The sequence below is a fragment of the Ahaetulla prasina genome, chromosome 2 (genome assembly GCF_028640845.1).
Source record: "Ahaetulla prasina isolate Xishuangbanna chromosome 2, ASM2864084v1, whole genome shotgun sequence".
NCBI lineage: Eukaryota > Metazoa > Chordata > Lepidosauria > Squamata > Colubridae > Ahaetulla > Ahaetulla prasina.
In genome coordinates, this window is record NC_080540.1 from 145,371,527 (window position 1) to 145,398,253 (window position 26,727).

At 41.9% G+C, this 26,727-nt stretch overlaps 1 protein-coding gene across 1 annotated transcript in view; it reads left to right on the plus strand.

The window, feature by feature from the left end:
- Positions 1-646: 646 nt before the first annotated feature.
- The window catches only part of CACNG4 (calcium voltage-gated channel auxiliary subunit gamma 4), a 95,957-nt gene continuing 69,876 nt past the window's right edge, over positions 647-26,727 (plus strand). Inside the window, exon 1 of the mRNA XM_058172762.1 lies at positions 647-1,278. Coding sequence (XP_058028745.1) covers positions 1,050-1,278 — 229 coding nt within the window. The 5' untranslated portion in view covers positions 647-1,049. The remainder of the gene's footprint in view (positions 1,279-26,727) is intronic.

The following is a 26,727-nucleotide window of genomic DNA, read 5'->3' on the forward strand; positions in this document are numbered from 1 at the left end:
CGTAGTGTGATAACCTTTTTGATTTACAGAGACTTTTGAACAAGGCAGGGAAAAGCTTCAGTAGTGCTGCCCGGATTCATCTGTGATGGTGAGATGGGCGGCATATAAATTAAAATAGATAAAGGATAGATAAAGGATAGCTAAAGAGAGAGAGAGAGAGAGAGATCCTCTGCTACTGCAGATTTTACAATGATCTTTGAATCCCTGGTCTAAGTAAATCTACTCCCTCTTTTGGGCAGTTTAATCTAGCTTGAAAGAAACAGCGGCCGGGAAAGCATGGATAGCCCCAAACAAGAGGCAGGTTTTATTCCCAACCTCCTCCAAAGTAGATTCCAGAGGAAACTGCCTCGAAATCTAGGCTACTGTGGACTTCTAGTTTCCTCAAAAGCCGCGCTAGCCATCCCCGCCCCTTTCAAGCAGAGCCTTCGGCCGTTTCCCACCGCGCCGGGAGACAAAAATCTCTTCCACCTGCGCGCGGTGTATGGAGCGGCGGGCCGGAGAGCGCGGCCAAGCTCCGACCCTCGCCCCCTAATTTCCTCCCATTGCCCCCCCTCTCTTTCTCTCTCAGGGAGGGGCGGAGCCGGAGCAGCCTTGAGGGGCTTTCAGGCGGCCCGCCTCCTCTGCCTCTGCCGAATTTAGGCGGCGGGAAGAGGCAACTCGCGGCGTGTGCCGCCGGGCGCGTGGCGCGCTGGAGTGGCGAGGGAGCGCCCCGAGGGGAAGCGGCCCCAGGGGTTGGAAGGGGCGCCGGCTGCCAACGTCGCGGCTCCTCTGACTCTTGAAAGGGCGGCGACCTTTTCGGGAGCCACTTTTTTTTCCACCCTGTCGCTGGGCTTTGGCTCGAACCTTTTGGCGCGCCCTCCCCTTCCCCTCCCGCCCATGTCTCGGCTCCTTTGCCACGTCCTGGGTGAATGGAAGGAGGGAGGCGAGGGGGAGAAAGAGGAGGAGGAAGGAGGGGAAGCCACCGCTCGGGCGCGGCGGGGGGGAGGCAGTGCTCGACTGCGTCTGTCTCTTGCTGCCCCCTGAGCCCGTCGGGTGGAGCATGAAGCACCATGGTGTGGTGCGACCGTGGGATCCAGATGCTGCTGACCACGGTGGGTGCCTTCGCCGCCTTCAGCCTCATGACCATCGCTATCGGCACCGATTATTGGCTCTACTCGAGCGCCAACCTCTGCAACGGGACCAATGTCACCGCCACGGACGAGACGGCGCAAAGCCAGCCGAAAAAAGTGAAGGGCGACCTCACCCACTCCGGCCTCTGGAGGTTCTGCTGTATTGAAGGTAGTAGCCCCGGCAGGAAAAGGGCGAGCGCGAGCGCTTCAGAGACACGCGGGGCGAGGCGAGGCGAGGCGGGAACGTGGTCGAGGGCTGGCTCCGTCTGCGCGCGGATGTGCGGGAGCGATCGCAGGGGAAACAAAGAAGGAAAAAGATTCAGGAAAAGTACCCAACTTCCTCGCTCGAAATGGCTAGTGAGGAACAATGCGAGGCTTTCATGTGGAGACCGGAGGTTGGCCAAGGGATTGGGAGTTTTCAGTTCTCCCTTTTTCCTGGCAAAGCTTGCTTTCTCTCGGAATCTTCTCTCTCTTTCTCTCTCTCTCTCTCTCTCTCTCATTCTCTCTCTCTCTCTCTCACTCACTTACACACATATACACACACAAACACACACACCCTTTCTTCTAGATACAGCTGGCCGCAGCCGAGTTGGTACTTCTGCTCTGATACTGTCTGGGAGGGAGGACGTTGTTGCCTTGGCAACCGATGTCTCTCTGATTGCTATGGGAACCGGACAGAGGGAGTGATGCTTAACCCAAGGTGTCTGCTTTGCCTCGACCCAGTCTTGTTAAGTCTTAACCCTTTTTCCTGGACATTTTAGCTTAGCCAAAGATTGAAAAAAATGCAAAAGAATGAATTTAAAAACAACAACAACAAGTGGGTGAGAAATTGGGGATGGAAGAGACAAAGAAAGAGGCTTTACTACTGTCTGCAGAATACTAAAGATCGCTTGTGAATGTATATATGTCTGTGTATGAGCTAGTAAAATATTCTCCAATCTGGTGCCCTTCATATGAGCTATAGAACAATGCTTACAGAATCCCCAACCAGCATTCCAACTGGAAATTCTGGGAGCTGTAGTACCAAGCAAAGGGCTAAGGGGTTATATTGGGGAAGGTTCAGCTAGAGAGTTTCTTTCAAGGATGACACATGTTAGACTTGGGAGATTGTTCAAAAGAATGTGCAAGTATTTAATTTTTCAGTGACATTTGCACATGACAAATTATTAGTGGAGTTCATCATGATCAAATCATTTCAACAATATAGAGCTGATTATGGCTTAGGGAGTAGGCTTAGCAACTTATTCTAAATTTTTAATTATGGGTTTTAAATTCTGTAATTTTTATGGGGTATAAGGTTATTTTAAATTTTTTGGCTAATTTTTGAATCAGTTTTTTAAGGGTTGTTTTAATTAAGGTGTATGTTTTTGTTTGTATTTTATTTGCCTGTTCACCGCCCTGAGTCCTTCGGGAGAAGGGCGGTATACAAATTAAATTATTATTATTATTATTATTATTATTATTATTATTATTATTATTATTATTATTATTATTATTATCATCATCATCAATTTGGGGCGCGGGTGTCAACCTCCCACTTACTGCTGATCTTTCCCCTAAGCAGATCGTGTTCTTTCAAGGTAGCCTAATGAACAGGATGGGGCTGCCTCTTCCTTTTGGAGCACAACAGCACCAAGCATTTCAAACTCCAGCTTGAGACTCATTGTTGTACCCTCCCCTGGACCCAGTTCAATCAAGGAAAAAGAGGAAACGGTCCTTACCTCTGCAGCCTCTCTCACCCTAGTCTTTGGGTGACTTTTTTTTTTTTTTAACCCTGTGTCTCTGGATGGGAATACTAGGGGAAAGTTGACTTAATGAACTCATTTCTCACTCTGGTCTTCTCACCCGGCCCCCAGGGGCAGGGCCTTCTCTGTGGGAGCTCCCACGCTCTGGAATGAGCTTCCCCCTGGTTTACGTCAAGTGCCTGATCTTCGGACCTTTCGCCGTGAGCTGAAAATGCACTAATTTATTCAAGCGGGACTGGCCTAAAATTTTATTGGGTTATTTATATTTTAATATTTTAATTCGTTTTAAATCTGGCCACTTTATAATATGTTTGTTTTAATTTCTTTTAATATTGATATTGTGATTTTTTACTAGGCTGTACACTGCCCTGAGTCCTTCGGGAGAAGGGCGGTATAAAAATTGAATAAAATAAATAAATAAATAAATAAATAAAATAAAGGATGAACTCAGGAAAGTGAATGAGATGGCTGCTCTGGGACAATAGTGAGTCAATGGAAGCTGCAGCTGGTCTCTCCGTTGCCCTGGGTAGCCCAAATATAACCTTTTCTGATTTTTTTAAAAAATGTTTGCAGGACCTCTGATAGAACTGTAAAAAACGGGATTTCTGGAGGACAATAGAACTATTTGGAAAAATCCTTTGTGCCACTTCCATTCTTTTCCAATTTCTTCTTTTCCCTACTATACCACCTTTTAATTTTCTGTCTGACGGTGTTGGGAACAAGGCTCTCTGTTTCATCATTTAGAGAAGAAGTAGTCAATTTGGTGTCTTCTGGATGGTTTTCTTACATAAGTTCTAACCAACATAGTAAGCAGAAAAAAAATGAGTTTTTTCTGAATTCATATTCTCCCTGAATGGGGATGGCGTCCCTTTAGATACTACTGAATTATATGATTCCCAGCAGTGCCACTCCACGTGGTGTAGAGTGAAGAATGTTGTAAACTATAATTGTGTAAATTCTTTGATGCTAAAGCTGGGAAGGATGAGTAGTGAGGATCATGAAAGATAACTTGGCTTCCGTTCTTTGGGTGACAGCGGCTGAGTGAGAACTTGAAATCTGACAGGTTGACCATCCTGTTTAAGTACTGGTGCCTTACAGGATCCCTTTCTGAACCTCATTGCTTGGCTGGTGTTGGAGGATTTCCACCTTCTTGCTGGAGATGGGAGGAATCTGGGAAGGCTCAGGCATTCATGGCCTCTATAACAGCAGTGAGCTTATCCCAGGTGAGGTCTCACCTGTCACATACAAAAGGACACATGTTTGTTGTTTTCTTTGTTTCGAGCAGTTGATGTGTGATCTGAAAATGGAAGAAGTTACTTCCATCCTTTGCCAAGATCACATCACTTTCCTGACCCATATTAACCAAAGACCACTGCAGGGGTGATGGGCTGCCTTCAAAGACCACTGCAGGGGTGATGGGCTGATTAAGATGGTTCATACTAGGTACCTTCTAGATTCCAGTGGATGGTGGGAGATTCTGTCGGGCAGTTCTGCTGAGTGCTTGGTTGAGAGCTGGAGTTGAAGATGGCCAGTATATTTGATGTAATTGCCCCTCAAGTAGTCTCTGTCACCAATCTGGAATGTCTCTTGGTTTACAAAGAGCTGTGGGAGACAAAGCAGTAGACGAGATGACTGGTAGAAAAAGCCAAAATTAAACTTGATCAAACAATTTGAGTCTGCATCAAGCATCAGTACTACTGCGAACTTATTGCATTATCAGGTTGTTTGTCCAGCAGCTTTATTTAAGCTAGCCTGCTCTCTGTGGGAAATAGCAGAAAGAAAGATCTGCTGCTACGGTGTGACATGTTTGCTTAAGAAAAATCGCTCATCTTCAAGAGGCCTGACCCTACCGAGGCAGTGTCTGAAGTGGTGACTGGAGTAGCATCTTGTAATGTCACGTAGGATTTATTTGGTCTATAGACTCTGATGAAGTGGACTCTGATGAACTGATGAAAGAGTTTTCATAAAAACTCTTTGTCATCGGCTCCTTTGGGTAGCTAGTAGCAGGGCGAGGTGAGGAGGAGACGGTGTTAAGAAAATATTTAGTATTTCCTTGATAAATACTAAATACTGAGCCGGAATAGCTCAGGCTGTTAGAGCCTGTTATTAGAACACAGTAGCCTGCAATTACTGCAGGTTCAAGCCCGGCCCAAGGTTGACTCAGCCTTCCATCCTTTATAAGGTAGGTAAAATGAGGACCCAGATTGTTGGGGGGGCAATAAGTTGACTTTGTAAAAATATACAAATAGAATGAGACTATTGCCTTATACACTGTAAGCCGCCCTGAGTCTTCGGAGAAGGGCGGGATATAAATGTAAACAAAAAAATAAAATAAAGTGAGTTGTGCTGGATGCTTTCAAAATATGGTGCTATGAATCTCCTGAAGAAGGCTTCCCTGGATCGAGATATCTTGGACAACTACTGTGCTGACTTCAAACTTTGTAAGAAAGGTGGTGGGACTTTAATTATAGAGTTCCCCGGAGCCCAATCAGTCAAGGTTTAAGCCGGGCATTGGACAGAAATTGGTGTACTCACTTTGGGTGACCTTTGTAAGTACTTTTGACAGTGTTTTTCTTTCTTTACCATTTATCATGGTATCGTTCTGGATAGCCTGCTTTATTGTAGAGGTTCTGCAATGGTTCTACTCTTTCCTAAGTAGTTGCAGGGCTTGGAGGCTGCAGGGTGCACCCTGCAGGGTGGGGACAGAGAAGAGAGGTTGGCCTAGGGAACGCTCCCATGTGGAATACTGCATGCTTTGGCCCCTTTGGCCCTATTCTTTAACATATAGAGGAAACAGATGGGAGAAGTTATGTGTCATTTGGAGGCGTTGATATCTAATTGTATCACTGCAGTGAACAATTTGGAGATGCTGTGGTAATGTAGGCCTGGTATCTGAGGGTTGTAAAAGGCTGAAAGCTGAATCCTACTAAGACGAAGTTGCTGTCTGTCCAAAAACTGGCTATCAGGCCTGGTTATAGATGATTGGGGTGTTACTGTCTCAGTGAAGTTAGTCTAACTCTTTTTATATTCATGAGTCCTGCTAACTTCAAGGTCAAGGTAACCCTCACTAATGTTTGGCTGGTGCCCTATCTGAAGTGGGAGACCCCGATGACAGTAATTTGTTATCATTGTTATTATACTGAACTCCTGCAGCATATTTTTATATATGGGCTGCCTTTTCCAAATATTAAGTTACACTACAGTTGATACACCCCAAAGGTGCTTTTTCCAAAAGGCAATTGGACTTTCTTGGGGGTTTTTTTTCTTTGAAAATGTTCCGCTTCTCATCCAAGAAGCTTTTTCAATTCTCTTGGATTGGATCTTCTTGGATGAGAAGCAAAACGTTTCCAAAAAAAAAAAGGAAGAAAGTCCAGTTACTTTTTGGAGAAAGCACTTTTGGGACAACCATGACTTGGATGATTGAGAATCTCCATAGACATACAGTTGGTACAACATGAAGCAGCTTGTATACTCTTCAAAGCACTGGTTTAACATGCAAAGTCTTACGTAGTTTGGATCCTAGGTATCTTCAAGTATGCCACTTCCACATGGAAGTGTCCCAAATGGAGATGTTAATAGTCATTTGTGATATGAAAGTATTTATTTATGGTAGCCCCCACTTTGTAGAACACTCTTCCTGGCGAGATCCTGTAGGTACCCACCTAGGCATCACTCCAGAAGGTTATCAAAACATAAGTTTTCTGTAAGGCCTTCAAGGTGTAAGAATTGCTGATCTGTATACTGATCTGTATACTATAGCTGCTGTTTTATTGATGATTGGCCATGTAATCTTTGTAATTTTATGGGTCCTTTGGCTTTATATGCTTGTAAATCACAGTTGAGCTGATTGTATGGTATACAAATTTAAAATGAGTGAAAATTAAAAAGTGAAGATTTCTTTTCTTTGGTAATAGGTAAGCAAATGGAAGGAAGTATCAGTAAAGGTATCATTTGCCTTATCATTCTGGATTTCACAAAATGACAGTGATAGTGAGGAAGTGGGAAAAAATACTTTCTCTTTAATCATTTTCTTACATGCGTCTTTCTGTGTAGTTTGACAGACCTAATCCTAATACCTCTTCAAGCAAGAGCGGACAATCAGAGAGCACTGTGCAGCCTACCAGTCCTCATTTGCATTCAACCACCAAAATATCCTGAGGTTGTGCCACTGAAATTTAGTTGCCAGATTACAAAGGCTTTTGTCTGAGAAACTCAAAAATGAGGCTGAAAGTAGGAACACAAAGCCACTGCAAGATGGAAATACCCAATCTCCTCAAAAGGACAGCAGAGGGGGAAAGATGATAGGTGGACAGATAGGCAATACACAGATAGAGATAGACGATAGATAGATAGATAGATAGATAGATAGATAGATAGATAGATAGATAGATAGATACATAGATACATAGATAGATAGATAGATACATAGATACATACATAGATACATACATAGATACATATATAGATACATACATAGATACTGTACATACATAGATACATAGAGATGGATAGAAACATAGGGATGATAGCTAGCTAGGAATGGATGTATGGATAGATAAATACACAGATACACAGATACATAGATACATAGATACTGTACATACATAGATACATAGAGATGGATAGAAAGGTAGGGATAAATAGATAGCTAGGGATGTATGTATGGATAGATAGATTAGATGGATGGATGGATGGATGGATGGATGGATGGATGGATGGATAGATAGATAGATAGATAGATAGATAGATAGGGTAGATAGACAGATTTTGACCCTCTACTCTCGGTAGACATGACCATATCATGGGTAAGTCTACTGACCAGCTAATTAACTTACATGCTCCATTCAACACACTTGCCCACTTTTGTTTGGAGTGAGCACAGAGCAGGAATAGGGTTCACTGCATCTAATCAGTCTTCCTGAAAACTGCTTTTTTGAAATGTTAGCAAGGCGGAACAAGCTTTGATTTAAGACTTATCTAAAATCTCAACCTCAAGGCTGTCCTAATTGGCTCCAACCAAGCTAAGCTAGAATGGGTTCTAGATGCTTCTTACAAGTAAATGCAAGGGTTGCTGAACAACTTTGGTAAAATAAATCATGGAAAGAGGGAACATATGCCACAGGTCAGAGTGCTGAGCCTCTGGTACAAAAACTCATTGCAGTGCTCTTACATATTGCCAACTTCCAGCAGCCTTTACTGCAGCATGATTGGTCAATACTCTGGCCGTAATAAGAATGAGATACAGGTGTAAACCGGATGGGGGGAAAAAACTATTTACGTTTGATTACATTTTGATGATAGAGCGTGCTTCTTTCCAAACAATATTTGTGGCATAGCAGCTTCTGTTTCCCCAATTCTGTCATCCCAACATAGCCCACAAACCTTGGCAAAGCAGATGTTTGGGTTTGTTCTAAATGATAGATAGTACAGAAGTGACACAAAGAAAACCCAGGAATAATTCCGAAACATTCATTTATTTTAGGAGCAAGTTCCAACAATTACTGACTTGGTGGGCATCAGCAGCAAACTAAGATTATATCAAAATGATCATACATGTGTGGTGCTGTCACAGTGAAAACATTGCCTTTTCATACTTGTATGCCATTTTTTGAAACAAGGATGTAAATTTTGGGTTTTGAGTCCTGACATCATGCCATGTATTCTTTCACTTTTGGATACCCCTGTTGTGTTTGCTGTAAAGATGTCCAAATTTCAGCATGTTTACACCAGTAGGCATTCATGTCACTGTAACTTCAGTTTACAAAAGATAGACCTGAATGCCTGTTTCATTAAACATAATTTTGGTTTAAGGAGAAATGAACTTTTTACAGTTCTTAATTAGCCAGTTTCTCAAAGTTTTCTTGGTTAACTCTTTTCACAAGATCTCAGAATGAAATCAGAAAGATGTAGCCCAAGGGAATTTAACAGCAGGCTACCCAGGCAGCATCCTCCTTCCACAATATGCCTTTTTAAAAGGCTATAGCAGCAAAGAGAGCTAATTAGGAGTGATTCAGTAACTGAAGTATCTATGTAGTATATCTTAGACAGTCAAATATCATTTGGCAATTAAGGCCTTGAAAACAAACAGGTGGTTCTTTTTGGTTTAGCATGTTTCATTTTTTACATGCCTCAGGAATTCCCTTTTCTAGGATCAACCTTTGCTCCAAAGCAGCAATCAAGCTCTGAAGAAAAACTTCCTTCAGGATACCCTCTGCATGAGAACTTCTCCGTAAATACGTTACTTCACTTTGGTCCATTTTGATAAGTAGAAGTCAGTAGAAAGAGGAATCATCTGATAGCGAGGAATGCCGATGCTTGGAAGACCTATTAAAAGTCACGTTCAAATTAAGAAGGTTTTGCCCTTGGTTTGTTGGATTCAGAAGTGAGAAGTAGAAAATGGAGTAGAATCTTATTTCGGTACTTCCATTTAAAGGATGAAAGAACTAGAGAGAAACTGAGACTGCTTTGGTATTGAAGACTTGGTATTTCTATTATGGATGGTAAGAGACTTCTGTGGGATGGATGGATGGATAAATGAATAAGCTAATTTTAGAAAGACATATGTTCAATACATTCTTAATAGCACTTGACTCAAATCATGGAAGAGTTTGTGAAATCAAAATTTTAAGTGTTTCTTTCTTCGGCTTATTGAATTTACTTTCAATAGCAAATCCCTGCTGTATTCAGTAAACTTTTCCAGAATTACTTTCCACCTTTCAGATGCTGAAAATTCAAATGGTTTTAGTAAATTGGCAGAGTGTTACAAGAAGTTGATGGGTACAGAGTTTCAGCAATGTCATTTGGTAGGAGTAACATATTCTAATCAAGGCAAAGGCTATTCTACAGATGATTTAGATAAACTTCAAATATTCCCAGATAGCAAGTCTAATGATTCAGATGAGAAATATATATAAAGATACCCAAAAATTTACTCTCATAATTTAATATGGTTAGATGATGTTATTTACAGAAAGTTAGATCTCAACCTATCAAATTACGGTTTAGCAATCTTAGACTTCTATTACTCCTAAATTACAATATCCTCCTAAATTTTAATTCCTCCCCCCCAAAAAAAATAATGAAAGCAAACAGTATGATCATGCATTTTTAAAGACATTAGACTATTATGAGCAATTTTCACTGAATAAATAACCTTTCAACCAAAGACATCAATGAAATAGAAATCATAGTATTGTTTAAGTGGGCATGTATCCCCACAAAGAAAATAATGTTTTGAAATAATTGAATAAATTAAGTGGCAGAAATGGTAACGGAAGGTCACTACATTTCTTTATTTTTTGTTTGTTTGTTTGGAATAGATGACATTTTAAAGTGTGAATTTGATACGTTTCTCCTATAATCATTGTCTTTTTTTATATGATGTTGTCATTTTCAAAGCCTTGTTTCAGTTATTTTTACTCTGGTGTAAGTCTCAAATATCTTGCTGAAGTTTGCTGATAATTATGAATGGCTTGGACTTGCCATTGTATTGGTTTGCAACTATAAGTCTAATTTCTGTATTTAGCTAAACATTTCTCAGATTATATGTTAATACTGACCTGAGTAACAGTAGTATATGCAAGTTCTTTCCAATCGCCTAACTTTTCTGTTGAGATTCTAAGTAATCAGATATGTCTTGACTAAGATGTATTTATAAAATTTTAAATGAACAAGTGTATGGATTCTAAAATCATGTTGTAAAATTTTTACAGTATTTAGAAGTTAAATTCAGCATCAAATAGGCGGCTATTTCTCTTTATGAATTACATTTGTATTAAGAATTTCTGTTCACATTCCTTAAGAAACATTAAGGAACATTTGCAACTGGATAAGTAAGTTTACAGCAGAGCTGGAATACTTACTTCATGCTATATGTAATGACCTACTGATGGCAATGAAAATATCTACAGCAAGGTCTGGAAAGGTAGACTGTGCAGTTTTAACAGTGTGTTTTAAAAGCTGACATGGTATCAAATAAATAAAGTTAATGACTATTGTATTTCACCAATAGAAAATGCTCCTATTAAATGAGGGTACATTGGTAGTAATTGCCATTATTAATAAATGGGTCATTGTACCATATGCAAAGCAATTGTGTGTGTGAGAGAGAGAGAGGGAGGGAAGGAGGGAGGGAGGGAGAGAGAGATAAATTCTATCTTCATAATAACCTGTAAGCTAGGTTATGTTGATTAGCCAAGATCAGACTTAAATTGTCCCTAGCTGATAAAATCTCACCACAATATTAGATTGGCTTTTTCTGCTATATAGCACAGATATAAAATGAGATGATGGGTGGTTTGGCAGGAACAAAGAATACAGATCTACTTATGTGTTCTCAAAGATGCTTTTTCAAGAGGCAACTGTACTTTCTGGTTTTTCTTTGAAGATGTTTTGCTTCTCATCCAAGAAGCTTCTTCAGCTCTTATGTGCTCCTTACTTATGTGCTTCAACTACTTATGTTCTCCTTATATATTATATGATGTAACTGCCTACAATATATAGAGTATACAACAAGTATACAGAGTCAAGGATCAGGCTGTACTCTGTCTTACTGAATAATTCTAGCTTTGTCTGCAAAGATGTTTCTTTTCCCAGTGAATGTATAGGGAAGAGAGTCTTTATCAGGAACCATTCATAGGGCTATTGAGCATTAACTTTGGTTAATATGGTCCAAATAAGACTTTGCATTGCAAAAAAAAGGTAATGCATAGTTTGGTCCTGATAGCTTGATTGATTGATTATGTACCATAATGTCAACTGTTTGCCATCACATAGACAGTCTATTCCTAACCTGGTTTCTCAGGTCTTCCAACAATGCATCATCATCATCATTGTAACAGCATTCATCCATTTTGCTGCTGGCAATCCTCTTCTCCTTCCACCTTTCTCAGAATTAGAGCTTCTCCAGAGACCCAGATCTTCATGTAGTTTGTTCAAAGTAGGATAATTTGAGCCTGGTCACTTGTGCCTCAAGTGAGTACTTTGGATAGATTTGTTGATAATCCCTTTGTTTGTTTTCTTCTCTTTCTATCATATTCTCAATAAAAATTTTTCCAATTTCAAAGTTCAAAAGGGTCTTCATATCTGTCTTTTTCAAAATCCAACTAACACTTCCAATCAGTGTCATAGTTTGGCACCATTCATGACATTAATCAGTGTCATGGCTGCAAAATCCCCATTCCCTCCCCACTCCTGGGGGAAGGATATTGCAAAATCTCCATTCCCACCCCACTCTGGGACCAGCTAGAGGTGGTATTTACTGGTTCTCCAAACTACTCAAAATTTTCACTACTGACTCCAGAACGTGTCAGAACCTGTTGGACTTCACCCCAGGTTGATATTCTTTAAATTTAATTTACTCCCATTTTTTAGTACTGTAGACCTTGCAGATCCTTTGTATTTTTGGCTATTAAAGTGGTGGCATTAATATAGCACAGGTCTTCCTCCAGTTTTAGAACCACACTCATCTTCTTCCAATCCAATTCCCTTAATATATATTCAACATATAGATTTAAAAGGTGGGATAAAAATATAATAATAACAAAGAAGGAGAGAGAGGATTCACCTTTGTCTCATTCTTTTGCCAACCTGGAGTCATTCTGTTTTACCAGGTGGTCTTCTGTGGCTTTGTTACCTGTATATGGTTTTGAAATGTTTAGGGAGCCCCATTTTCTAAGTACATTCCACAGCCAAACATAATTGACACAATCAAAAGCCTTTTTTATAACCAATGAAGCACATACAGTATGGACTTATTTAAGGATAATATTAAGTAATATTAGGGCTATTGTACAACAGTTTGCACATTCAGTCACATCTCTTTCTCTCTTTGGTATTAGAATGCAGATTGACCTCTTCCAATATGTTGGCCACTGTGTCATCTCCAGATTTGCTAGCATAGTTGGATTAGAGCAGTGGTAATCAACCTGGTCCCTACCATCCACTAGTGGGCATTCCAGCTATCATGGTGGGCGGTAGGGGTTTTGTCCAATACTGAAGCACTTTCCTTTTTTTTAATTTAATTGACTTTTTAAAAAATTTTCATAGCATTATTTAAAAACATTTTCATTAGGTTTTCATAAAATTCCCCTTGACAATTTAAATTTCTGAAAATATACTATTTGTATCACCTGCGCATAAGTTTAGTTTGCGTTACATAAGTGAAACTAAATGGCGCTATAGTGCGACCGCAAACAAAAGAGCCTCGTCGCAGAATAGCTTGCACATCTCCCCCCACACCACCCAGCTATAACAGACAAGCAGAGCTGGTAGCCGGCACCCCCCCCCCAACCCAATCCATGATACACGAGAGACATGCGCAGATGATGATACACAGAGCATTACTGTAGAACCAGTGGGCGGTTAGAAAATTTTACTACTAACAGATACAAAAGTGGGCGGTAGGTATAAAAAGGTTGACTACCACTGGATTAGAGCCTTTACTGATTTTTGTTCTGTTGCTTACCATGTATCAATGGACATTCCCTCACTTTCCGTAGTCTTCTGACTTGGTAATGATCAGAGTGCTGATGTAAGTTCATCTTGTAGTAGTATTAGAGATTCATGTAAGTCGGAAGTATCTTCTAAGGTATCTTATATGTTGACATCTCTGCTATATTTTAGTGTACTGCTTCCATCTTTCTTCGATTTCCTTTGAATCTGTTACTACCCTGTTTATTTATTGGCATCCTTTTTCCAGTTCAACTGAAAATCCAAAACAAGATTTTTCTTATTTTCCTACGTCTGTTTCAGTCTTCAGTGTCTGTACAGATGTTGCTGTAATCCTGCCTCTTGACTCTGAAACTCTTTGTCATGTTTGTTCCTGATTTTTTTGTCCTTGGCTTTGGCTTCTCTTATCTTCTTGGCAATTTTCACAGATTGCTCTAACATGTAGTTTGTCTTCTGCTCTTTCTTCATCATGTGAAAATATAAATATACTCCATTTACATTTTTGACTTTTTCAACATATTTCCATGTACAGATATTTAACCTTCATTTCAATTACAGATAACCCTCAACTTCTAACCAGTCATTAAGCAACCATTCAAAGTTATAATGGCACTGAAAAAGGTGATGTCCTGTCCCAGTCCACCCACCCACCCACGCAGCACAAGTGGAGTAAGCATGTTTATTTCACACAATCAACCCCATAGTCTTTCCCCAGGTCCCAATTCACATGAGCAATTTTTAAAAGTCTGTTTCAAACGACCGGTTTGGCAATGGAGGCAAGTCTAGCTGCTGTCTTTTCTGTGTCTGAGGCACCGGAATATCACCACAGATTGGAAGGCCCATGATGCTCAGGGTTCAAGGCTTGGCCAAGGCAAACACGGTTTCCATGGGTTCAAGGCACAATGAAAGCCACATGACTCCAGCAGGTTCAAGTCATGATGAATCCAGCTTGGCTTTAATGGATTCAAGTCACAACACAGGCAACTTGACTTCAATGGGATCAAGACACATTCAATAACAATATAAAGTCAAATAAAGATTAAAGGCCTGATAAAGGAAGCTTGGTGTCTATGGGATTAAGGCACTATGATGGCCACACAGTCTCAATGAATCCAAGGCAGTGAATCAAGAGAGTTCATGGATGGATAGATTATGAACAGTTGTCTCTGATAAACCCCAGGCTCCAAATGCTGAAATAAATATGCGCTGACAAGTGCACCTTATTAAGGAGGGGCAAGGCTGCTTTCTTATGAGTAGCCTCATAATATCCTGCCCTGCTCCACACATGCACACAGCCCAAGAGTTGAAGTATTTACTGGGACTTTGCCAATTCCAAATAGTATTCGCACCTATTTATTCAAGCGGGACTAGGTTAAAAGTTTTATTGAATTTTAATTGGGGTTATTTATATTTTAAGGTTGTTAAACTGTTTTAAATTTCGGCCACCCAGTAATATGTTTTGTTTTAATCTTGTTTTAATGTTTATATTGTGGATTTTATATGGCTGTACACCGCCCTGAGTCCTTCGAGAGAAGGGCGGTATAAAAATTGAATAAAATAAATAAATAAAAATAAATAAATTCCCCAGGGTTCAGCCCTACACAGGAACTAGTGCAAAACCCAATGAATCCAATTCCCTCATCTGGAAACACAGAGCAAGTCCATAAAGTCCCCTGACCAGATTCAGAGTCCAAATAAAAGTCCACGGTCTGAGCACAAATCACCAAAACAAAATCCAAGTTCAAGGTCCAAGAAGTAAGTCCAAAGTCTGAGAGCAGAGTCAAAGTGTACATCCATGGTAAGAATCAGGATGGCTGAATGAACTCAAAGCAAGAAACTGACAATTGTTCCCAGCGACGCTTTGCTTCATGTGCTGGGCTAAATAGCCACGGACTAGTGCAGTTCATCAGAAGGAGCAAGGCTACCCTCTCATGAGTAGCCTCGCTGACCTCCACTGTGTCTTCTCAGCCCTGCACATTCATGGATGGCCAGTTGCAGCTGTGCACCTTCTCCTCCCTCTTGTTGTGACCTAGCCCTGAGTAGTTATGCGACACAATCAGTCCTAAACAAACATATTTTATTAGAACAGCTGAAAATTACTTCATTCTTACCTTAGTTCAAATTAATTCCAAAACAAAGTCCTTCAGAAAAAGTCCTTTGGTCTTATCACAAACCTTTGTCTTCTTTGGCACCCTGGCAAAGGCTTTTCTTGGCAAGAACTCCATGAAGTTCAGAAACAGGAGATGCCGACAAGAAACAATTCTAGTGATGGTGCTTTCCTACAAAGAACCCAAGAGCCATTGCTGTTCTTTTAAGCCTTATGGGAGGGGCCAGTCATCTCCTGGCCTTACTCCCGAGTCATCCTTTTTGCTTTAGCTGCTCTTACCTTCTGGCAGCTCTTCGCATGCATGCACTAGGAACAGGCTCTTCCTGTTCCTCTGCCTCTCTGCTGTCCACCTCTGGAGACTCTAGAGTTCACGCATTGCTCCCAGATGGCTCTGGCCCCATTTCTGCCTCTGACGCAGATCCCTCGTCCGGGCCTTCCCCTGACTTCAGGACTGACCCATTGTCCTCCCCACCTCCTCACTGTCTGACTCCAATGCCAGCTCCGCAGACCAAAACACCTCTTCCTGTGGGGACTTTGTTCCCTCCAGTTGTAGCAGTGCCTATCCTTTTCTTCCCTCAGCCGTTTGTTTGTCTGATTGCCCCTCCGGTGACCTCTCCACTGAGCCTGACCTCTCCACTCCTGGCTCAGACCCCTGGATAACTTCTCACCCCTCCTACAGACACACACACACACACACACACACACACACACACACTTACCCAAGATGGCATCCAGGGAAAACAGCACAGCCAACCTCCATTGTGTCTCCCACCTCTCAGCTCTCCACAACTTTGGATCAAGCTGGAATGGCAATTCCTTCGCTGGCCAGCTGCAGTTGTGCCTCTCCTGCCTGTGAAGCCGACTGTCCAGCTGTCCAATGTTTCTGGCATGGCTTCACCTAGACCATATGAATTTGCCACAGAACCTTCCACTTCCTTCTGGTACTTCCCACTGTCTGTCAGATGTTTCCAGAGCCGGATCTTCCCCATCATCCGAACTGATGCCCAAGGAAGTCATCACAGGTGGCTTACAGTCCTCGCACTTGCAACTACAACAGTCATGTGGTTAAAATTTGGATGCTTGTCAGTTGGCATGTATTTGTGATGATTGCAGCACTCTGGGGTCATGTGATCACCATTGTGTTCTCCCCAGTCAGTTTCCAGCAAGCACTATCTATAGGGAAAGCCAGATTTGCTTAATGACTATACAATTCATTTTAACACTACAGTGATTCACTTAAAATCCATGTGAAAAAAAAGTCATGAATTTGGCCACGATTAACTTAATAGCCACCTTGCTTAGCAATGAAAATTCTGGACCAAATTGTCATAAGTCACAGACTATCTGTATGTTTATAGATAAAGGGAATATAATATAACAAACAACATGCACCATTTACTGTATTTTTTTGGACTATAAGATGCACCAAATGTGCATCTAAATGTGGATGGAAATGTCTGTGCATCTTATAAACTGAATATGGCCCTGTTTTTGGCCTCCCGAAACCCCCCCACACGCATCCAATTTTTGCCAAAAACAGGCCTGTTTTTGGCAAAAATGGGACGCGTGAGGGGTTTGGAAGGCCTGCAGAGTGCTCCTGGGGGCTGGGGAGGTCAAAAACCGGATGTGTGGAGGTCAAAAACTATTTTTTCCTTGTTTTTCTCTTCAAAATCTAGGTGTGTCTTATACTCCAGTGCGTCTTATAGTCCGAAAAATACGGTACATTTTATAGTTTATTGTAGTAAGTGAAATGAACGTAATTGCAAACTTGGCATTGGGAAAAGTAAATAGATTTATTACTACCTCCAATACTTAAATATTTAAAATTAGAATCGGGTGCACCAAATCTGGTGCAAATGGTTAGAACATCACTGGAGTGGATGTAGAATGAATCTGAGAAGTTTAATTTGATTTTCTCTTTGTTGAAGTCCGTGGTATTGTATATCTAGATCGAAAGCGCTCTGAGATCTTCAGAAAGAAGGTTGGAGATGTCAATGAGTATATGGAAGGATTTAAAGAGATTGCCAAAGAATTAGACATTAATCATCTCACTGTCTGGAGGAATATTTGCTTGAAAGAAATCTAAAAATGGAGAAAATTTCAAACACTGCCAACATGTTCAGTCCAAGTTGTCCAAGCTAATTCAGTCTGTGAGCAGAAATTCTATATTGATGTTGAAATGCATGAGTGTACCATTAGAAAGAAGCCACACAAATTAAATCTATGGGGAAGGTATGCCAGGAAGAAATTTTTGTTATCCACAATGCACATCAGGGGAAGACTAAATCTGAGCAAAGAATACCTAATCTAAAGACACAGAACAATCACTTAAATATGAGCCAGCAGTATATGCAGCTGCCAAAAAAGCCAACACAGTCCTAGGCTGCATTAACCTAGGGACAGAATCAAGATCACATGAAGTGTTAATATCACTTTATAAATACTTTGGTAGGACCACATTTGGAATACTGCATCCAGTTTTGGTCACCACAATATAAAAAAAGATGTTGAGACTCTAGAAAGAGTGCAGAGAAGAGCAACAAAGATGATTAGGGGACTGGAGGCTAAAACATGTGAAAAATGGTTGCTGAAATTGGGTATGTCTAATTTAATGAAAAGAAGGATTAGGGGAGATATGGTAGCAGTATTCCAATATCTCAGGGGCTGCCACAAAGAAGAGGGAGTCAAGCTATTCTCCACTCCGGTGAGAAACGGCAGTCAGGATGATGGGGTTGACCTGTCCGTCAAGCTTGAAGGACCGAGTCTGCAACTGTTTAAGCCCCGCCTCTTCCTCCTAGGCTCCAGTTTTTGACTCGGTCCCAAGCTGGACGAATGTGTCTTTCTGACTCTCAGTGCTTCTTTGTTTCCATTCTTCAATACAAGGTATCTTTCGGTTTTGTTTCCAGCATGAGCAGGCTTTTAAGTCTAATCCGCTGAAGGCCATGGACAGGCATTGGTCGGCTGGCTGGCAGGTCCATTCCAGCAATTCTTCTCCTTGGAGAGACCTGGTTTCCCGGTGGATTTCCTTAATTACTGGGTAATTATAGCTGCTGGGGCTTCAATCTCCCGAGGCAGCAGCTTTTTGCAGAGATCGGAAGCGCGCACTTTCTTCAGACCAGCTGAGCGGCGCTTATCTTCCCGATTTCATTTTTGGCGCCACTTTGTTCAGCGTGGCTTGCTTCTACTCTGATGGGATCGCTGTGAGGCCCGTAAGTCGCTGTTGGTGATGGGGGCAAGGCAACTTATTGGGAGTTGAATTCTGCAGACCGTGGGTCAGTTGGAGCAGTTAATTTAGGCACGAAAAGCGCGGACGCCATTTTGGGAATCTTCTCCCTCTCTCCCCTCCTTGTTTTTCTGGGATCGTCTGCTCCTCTTTTGCATTGTTAGTCTGGCTAATATACTCTCTTAGAGGATAAGCCTATCATTGCTGTTTTAAGCCTTATACACCAACGAAGGTGATTTTCTACTCCCTGGCAGTATAACCTTCCATATGGCAGATCAGGCTCAGCCCCAACATAAGAAGGCTACTTCCAAATGCCGCCATCTTGAGGGCCCATTAGAGGGGTCATCAGGCACCCCAAAAAGGGCAAAGGATCCAAACCTCCTTCTCAGGCCCCTACCAGGGATGAATCCAGGAGGCACAAAGCTCTGGAAAAGGTGGCCTCTAAAGCATAGCAGCAAGCCCAGAAAATGCCTGGCAGTCCTGCTTCCTCCACTCATAGAGCTCAGGAAGTGGTTCCTTCTAGATCACAATCATCTATCTCAGATAACCCTTCTAACTGGTCTCCAAATCAATCAGTAACAGCTCCTCACATTGATCCTGAAATTCTATTCCAAGATTTGACTCAGCAACCTGTTTCTCATCCTGCAGTTTCTACTCCTGTTCCAGGTTTTAGCACTAGCACTAACCCAGATTCTCAGCCTATTCCTCCTGTTCCAGGAGATTTTTCCAATATGCAATTACCACCAACGTTTGGAGTTCTTATTGCAGAAGCCATCAAGTCCAGTCTAGTTCAATGCCTTCCTCAACTGTCTGCTACTCCCTCTGCTGGTGTTCAGACACACCAAAGTTTCCACAGGCCAGACCTCTCTGTCTCTGAACAAGGTGGCCAATCAGAACATGACCAATCAGAACATGATTCCATATTTGAAGAAGGAATCCCTCCAAATGATGCCCTTTCAGAGGATTAGGGCCTGGATATCGACCAGCCTCCCTTTATAGGTTTGTTTAAGCCTCAACTTTTCAAATCTCTCCTTTAAAAGGTTTCTACTGGCTTAGCAGATGTTTCCTCTTCCAAGGACCGAATTTCAACAGGGGAAGGTCCCTCAGATTCACTTTTTTCGGAACCTTCCATTTCTAATGACATGGTCCCAGCACCTCAACTTTTCACTGAAGTGGTGCAATGCCAATGGGTAGTTCCAGGATCTGGTCCATTACCTAATACCATTGATAAACATCTCTACCATATGGCACCAGAGATGTCTAACCTTTTACAGGTTCCCACAGTGGATGCTCCTATAGTAGCTCTGGCGTCATCCACCCATCTCATGGGACCTCCTGAGGAATCCCTCCATCCTGAGGACAAACGGGCTGAGAAGGTATTAGTGAAAGGTCATCAAGCAGCGGCCTGGTCAGTCAAAGCAGCAGCTTCTGCCTCTTTTTTCAACAGAGCCACCATCATCTGGCTCAAACAATTGCAAGTGAGAACCCCTTCTGCTGATATTCGATCTCACCAGGACCTCCATAAGATTATAGCCACACTGGAATATTCCGCTGATGCCACACTCAATGCTACCAGATTTGCCTCTAAGGCAGTGAAGTCCTTCACCACTTCCCGCAGATTATTGTGGCTCAGAAATTGGCAAGCTGATAATAGAAATAAATGGAGACTAGCTTCTTCTCCTTTCTCAGGTAACAAATTGTTTGGTGCTTCATTAGATCTAATTCTCATTGAAACCCGCGACAGGGGAAGATCCTCCCCTCTTTTTCATGACGCACAGAGACTCAACCTTCATCATATACATGCCAGCAGTCCTTTCATCAGTCAGACTCCTCCTTCTACCAGTCCAGAAATCAAAGACCATTTCAGTCCAGAGGAAATTTCTCCCAGGAAGGCCAGGTCAGATCCAATCCCAAATACCCCTCCAAGAAGCCTTTCAGGGGTGGTAGGGGGAGGGGATTTCGCAGAACCAGATAATTCCCTCTCCACCCTTCCCATTGGCGGCAGGCTTATCCATTTTGCCAATCAATGGGATCTTTCAATTTCTGATGCTTGGGTTAAACACACAATTCGGTTTGGACTTTTCCTAGAATTCCTCTCCCCCCCACTCCAAGGATTTTCATACCATGTCCAGTTTCCCGCAACAGGGCTGACAGAACAATTACGGAAGAAGCCATCACGCATCTTTTACAAATCAACACCATTCAGAAGGTTCCTTTCGCCAACAGGGTCAAGGTTTCTATTCACGTCTCTTTGTGGTGCGCAAATCCTCGGGGGGCTGGAGAGCAATCCTCGATCTAAAATCACTAAATCGTTGTTTCATATCGTAAATTTAAAATGCAGTCTCTTCAATCCATTTTGGATTCCATTAGACCGGATGATTTCCTATCTTCCATTGACCTTACGGAGGCTTACCTCCACATCCCCATAGCTCAGGAACATAGGAAATTCCTTAGGTTCTCCTACAAGGGTGAACATTACCAATATACTGCCTTGCCCTTTGGGTTGTCTTCGGCACCCAGAGTGTTTTCCAAGGTTCTAGGAGTTCTAATTGGCTATATACGCTCCAGACCTACTCGAATTCAATTCTACCTTGATGACATTCTTATACTTTCTAATTCGGCTTTGACAGCTCGATCTGACCTGTCTTACACCATACAAATTCTCCAACTTCATGGGTTCTCCATAAATTGGGAGAAAAGTCACCTATTGCCCTCTACTAGACTTCTGCATTTGGGGGCAGAAATTGACGCACTCTATCCATGGTATATCTTTCTCAAGAACGTCAGGATAGTCTGAAACAACTAGTGGAAAAAACCATTCGAGCTAGTTCAGTATCTCTTAAATCCCTTTCACAATTATTGGGTAAGATGGTTTCTACCTTTGGTATTGTTCCCTGGTCTCGTCTCCACAGCAGGGACCTGCAATGGATGCTCCTTCCGTACCAAAAACAACACCTGGTCACTTCTCTGACACTGGTTCATCTTCCTCAGTCGGTACGCGTATCGCTTCAATGGTGGACTACAGAGGCCATTTCCAGAGGGACCAGGTTCAGAGAACCAGTCAGATTCACACTCACCACCGACGCGAGTCTCACAGGATGGGGAGCACATCTTGGACATCGCATAGCTCAGGGCACATGGTCCCTTCACGAACAGTCCCTTCCTATCAATCTGCTAAAATTAAGGGCCATTTTCCTAGCTCAGCAAACAGGTGGCGGGACAAGATATTTTGATTCTCACAGACAACGTATCAGCGAAGGCCCACATCAACAAGTGGGGAGGAACTCACTCAAAATCACTCATGAGAGAGACCTTCAGACTAGGTCTATGGGCAGAACATCACCTCCTCTCCATTCGAGCGGACCACATCTCAGGAGAGGCCAACATTCATGCAGATACCCTAAGCAGACAGAGAATAGACCAAACAGAAGTTTACATACCCTTTCTGATTTTTGGTCTAAAACTGGTTTAATTAAGTTTAATTCTGTGCTTGGTGATGTTTAACACTGTGTTTATTGATGGGATAATTTTCCCTATTCAGCTTTATTTAGAAAGAAAAATATTAATTTCTGTTCCTGAAAAGAAGCAGCTTCAGAAATCTGGCTAGTTTGTGTGTCTATTTTTTCTGGTAATTGATTTAACAAGCAACAGCTACTATGTTTGCTCCTTTGCTTCATTCTAGTGTAATTGCTTTCTTTGTAGTTAGACTTATCTTAGGTGCTTTTTCTATCTGGGGAGGGGGTCTTCCTTTACTGCTTTAGTGGTTCTTGGCACTGTCCTTTTGGGGTGTACTTCCAAGAGGCAGGATGCAAGTTTGGCATTGCTTTTTACTGCCTTTCTGGTGGGGGGGGGGGATGTGATCTTTCCTTAAATCTGAATGATTTCCTTAGGATATCTTATGAGGTGAGTGAGACCAGCTGGTATCTTTAAGTAGTGCAAATGGATCTAAGGATTGCTTCTCCTGGGTGTGCTCTTTCTGGAGACCTTAAATGATCTCTCTGCTAAAGAGTTTCACTTTATGAGCAAGAGTTGGCTGTTGATAGTTATCATTGCATTTTAACTATTTTAATTCCTCAAGATGCTCTGGCACCCTGCCTGATTTGTAACTCCGGCTTGCAGGTATTTCTAATCTAATGACTGGTATTTAGGGCAGCTTTTTAAACCTTTCCCTCAGGAGAAGAGGGAAAGGAGAGCAGTCGGGTGAGGGTAGAGCTCCCAGAAAAGTCCCAGGAATAAAGCCAGGGGCTTGAAGGGTGAGAGCCTGGAAGCCTGACAGGCTCCGGATCCGAGACGCTTCTGCTTAAGCTTTAAGCAGAACAAGACGCCGTGACCACTTCTGGCCTAATATTAGTTTTAACCTGATCCCAATGCAGACGGAGAAAAAACAGGAGCGCTGGCAATTGTAACTGCAAGTACCAAACCTTAACTTTGTTTCTACATTGTTTCCTTCTGAATCAACTTAAGAAGAACAAAGGAAATGGCACCTGTAATATAATAGGGCATGAAAGTGAAAGTTAAGGAACTGCTTGTTAATGCTGTTAGCGCTCTTAGCACTGTTTAAGGCCGCTGGATTTTATATTGAAGTGGAGAGGCTTAAAAGTGGAAACTGAAAGTCTTATAGATGATAGAATTGACTTATTTAACTCAATTATCGTACTTTTGAAGAATCAAGGAGAATTGAATTTATTGGAGTTATCTAAGTATATTTAAAGCAAGATGGCCTCTAAGCAATTAAAGCCTGGAGCTTCTAAAAGTGCTGGAGGTTCCCCAGCTCATACGGCTAACCCACAAACATTAAATTTGGAAGCTTTACAAGAATCTCTGAAGGAATTTTTAAAAGAATCAGTAGAGCAAGCTTTAAAACTCCAAACTGCTATTATGGAAGAAAAACTCAAAGAAATAGCAGAGGAGATATCAGTTCGCAATAAAGAAATAAGAGAAGGTATAGTGTCTGCATTTCAAAGAATGGTAAATAATATGATCCAGTTGGATGAAAGGGTGGAAGAAATTAATCTAATTTGAATTTGGAAAATGAAATGGAGGACGTTCAATCCAAGGTGCACAGGGCAGATGAAGTAGTTGTTTTGTTACAATATAGATCGATGGAGTTTGCCCTGAGAGTAAGAGGATTGAAAGAAAATAAACAAAATAATTTAAAAGAGATTTTTTCAGAGGCCTTTGCACAATTGATTGGAGAGCAACCACCAGACCTTTTCTTCCAGATTGATAAAATCTATCGTATCAACTCCTGGGTTGCTAGACAGAGACAGTTACCAAGAGACATTGTGATTTACTTTAACATCTACATGAAGCCGCTGGGTGAGATCATCAGTGGTTTCGGTGTGAAGTACCAGCTGTATGCGGATGACACCCAGCTGTACTTTTCTACACCGGACCACCCCAACGAAGCTATCGAAGTGCTGTCCCGGTGTCTGGAGGCCGTACGGGTCTGGATGGGGAGAAACAGGCCCAAGCCCAATCCCGCCAAGACAGAGTGGCTGTGGATGCCGGCATCCCGGTACAGTCAGCTAAATCCGCGGCTGACCATCGGTGGCGAGTCAGTGGCCCCGATGGAGAGGGTTCGACTAGGCGTCCTCCTGGACGAACGGCTGTCTCTAGAAGATCATCTGGCCGTCTCAGGAAGCGTTTACCAGGTTCGCCTGGTACGCCAGTTGCGCCTTTCTGGACCGGGATGCCCTATGCACGGTCACTCACGCACTCGTGACGTCTCACCTGGATTACTGCAATGCTCTCACATGGGGCTCCCTTGAAGGGCATCCGGAGGCTACAGTTAGTCCAGAATGCGGCTGCTGGTGATAGATGGAGCCCTCGTGGCTCCCGCGCAACACCCATCCTCGCAGACTGCACTGGCTGCCTGTGGCCTTCGGGTGCGCTTCAAGGTTTTGGTGACCACCTTTAAAGCGCCCATGGCATTGGGCGGATTATTTACGGGACCGCCTACTGCTACCGAATACCTCTCACCAACCCGTGCGCTCTCAGAGAGGGTCTCCTCAGGGTGCCGTCAGCGAGGCAATGTCGTCTGGCGATGCCCAGGGGAAGAGCCTTCTCTGTGGGGGCTCCCACCCTTTGGAACGAACTACCCCCCGGACTCCGTCAGCTTCCGGACCTTCGGACCTTCCGCCGCGGGCTTAAAACATACTTATTTAATTGTGCAGGACTGAGCTAGATTTTAAATTTATGGGTTTTAATTGGGTTTTATTTGTATGTTTTAATTAACGGGCTTTTTGAATAAGTTTTTTAATGGTTTTTATACTGTATTTATGTGTTTTTAATGTTTTAAAGAGTGGGAATCCTTTGTTGTTAGATGCTAAGTTAATTGGTTTGGAAATGATGGAAAATAGAGGAAATTCCAAAAAATCAAAACAATTGGAACTTAGATAATAAGATGGAAGATATACAGGCAAAGGTAGATAGGGCAGATGAAGAAAGAGTAATATTACAATATAGATTAATGGAATATGCTATAAGGGTGAGGGGTTTGAAGCAAAATAGGAAGGAAAATTTAAAATGATGTAATTTGTTTGCAGGAAACGATATTAGAATATCAGATCAAAATTTGATGAAATAGAAAGAGATGTTGAATTTTAAGGAAGTGGTGGAAGAGCAGAAGAGGAAATGAAAATGGTAAAGGATGCAATTGCAAATATTAAGTTCTTGTATTCAGATGGAGAATGATCTTGCAGAAATTAATAAAGCTAATTTAGAGTTGCAAAGGAAAATAGAGAAAGAGATGTTGGATTTTAAGGAAGTGGTGGAAGAGCAGAAGAGGAAATGAAAATGGTAAAGGATGCAATTGCAAATATTAAGTTCTTGTATTCAGATGGAGAATGATCTTGCAGAAATTAATAAAGCTAATTTAGAGTTGCAAAGGAAAATAGAGAAGAGATGGCAAAAAAGTCAGAGAAGGAAGGAAAGCAGATACAAGCACAAGCGGAAGCTGCAATTACTGAAGAAGATTTACTGCAATCACTGGATACTTCCCAAATTCCAGAATTAATGGAAAAAACAGGAGACGCAAAAGAGCAAAGAATGACCAGAGCAGCTACTAAACGTAAAGCGCAAGAAAAGATGCAACAATCTCGAGCAAAAACTCAAGAAATTACTAAAACAGAAGCTGTGGGAGGGGCTAGGGCAAAGAGAAAGATGCAGAAAGACTTCCAGCCGATGCTCCAAAAGCTTCAAGGGGCCAAGAATTGCAACTAGATTCTTAACTTGGAATGTTAATGGTCTAAATTCACCACAAAAAAGAAAAAAAAGAAATTTCATTATTTGAAACAATTTAAAAATGATGTAATTTGTTTGCAGGAAACGCATATTAGAATATCAGATCAAAAATATTTGATAAATTCAAGATTAGGTACACATTTTGTTGCAACGGCCCCAGAGAAGAAGAATGGTATAGTTACATATCTAAAGAAAGAATTAATAGGACTTCCGGTATGGCTCCGCTTCGTGGAGAAGCAGCTCTGATTAGGCTGCTAACTCCCTAGTCTGTAGAGCTGTCAGGACATTGTAAATCTTGGTCCGACAGCTTGGAATTATCTCCCTCAGGCAAACAGGGAGAGATGAGCATTCAGGCTGAAGTTGAGACACCCAAATATAGCCACAGAAGCTATATTGCGGGGAGTTCTCCTTCCATAGCCTGATAAGCTCCTGGCTGGGGGAGGCATCTGCCTTCATGGCAGACAAACGAAGCGTCCAATTTCCACGGCAGGAATTGATTTATGATGGATTGTAATGTGGACGGAGCAGAAACTGGAGTTCTAGCACTTGTTTGTAAGAAGACTGCAAGCCCCTGAGGATATATTTGCTGCGAAGATAGGAGAGAAGAAAGCAAATGGCGTTTTTGTGGAATGTGTGTACTGAAAACGAAAGTTAAAGAAATGCTTACTAACAGCTAGTGTCGAAATAGAAGATATATAGGAAGATACTGACTAAATGGAAGAACCGAGAATTTTATGATTTATATTTTTTCTTCTTCTTTGGGATTATAGTGATTTAGAAGAAAAGTTTTTTGAATTTTTCTTTTCTAATTTTTTTCTTTCTTTTTCTTGGTCTGTTATTAAGTTATAT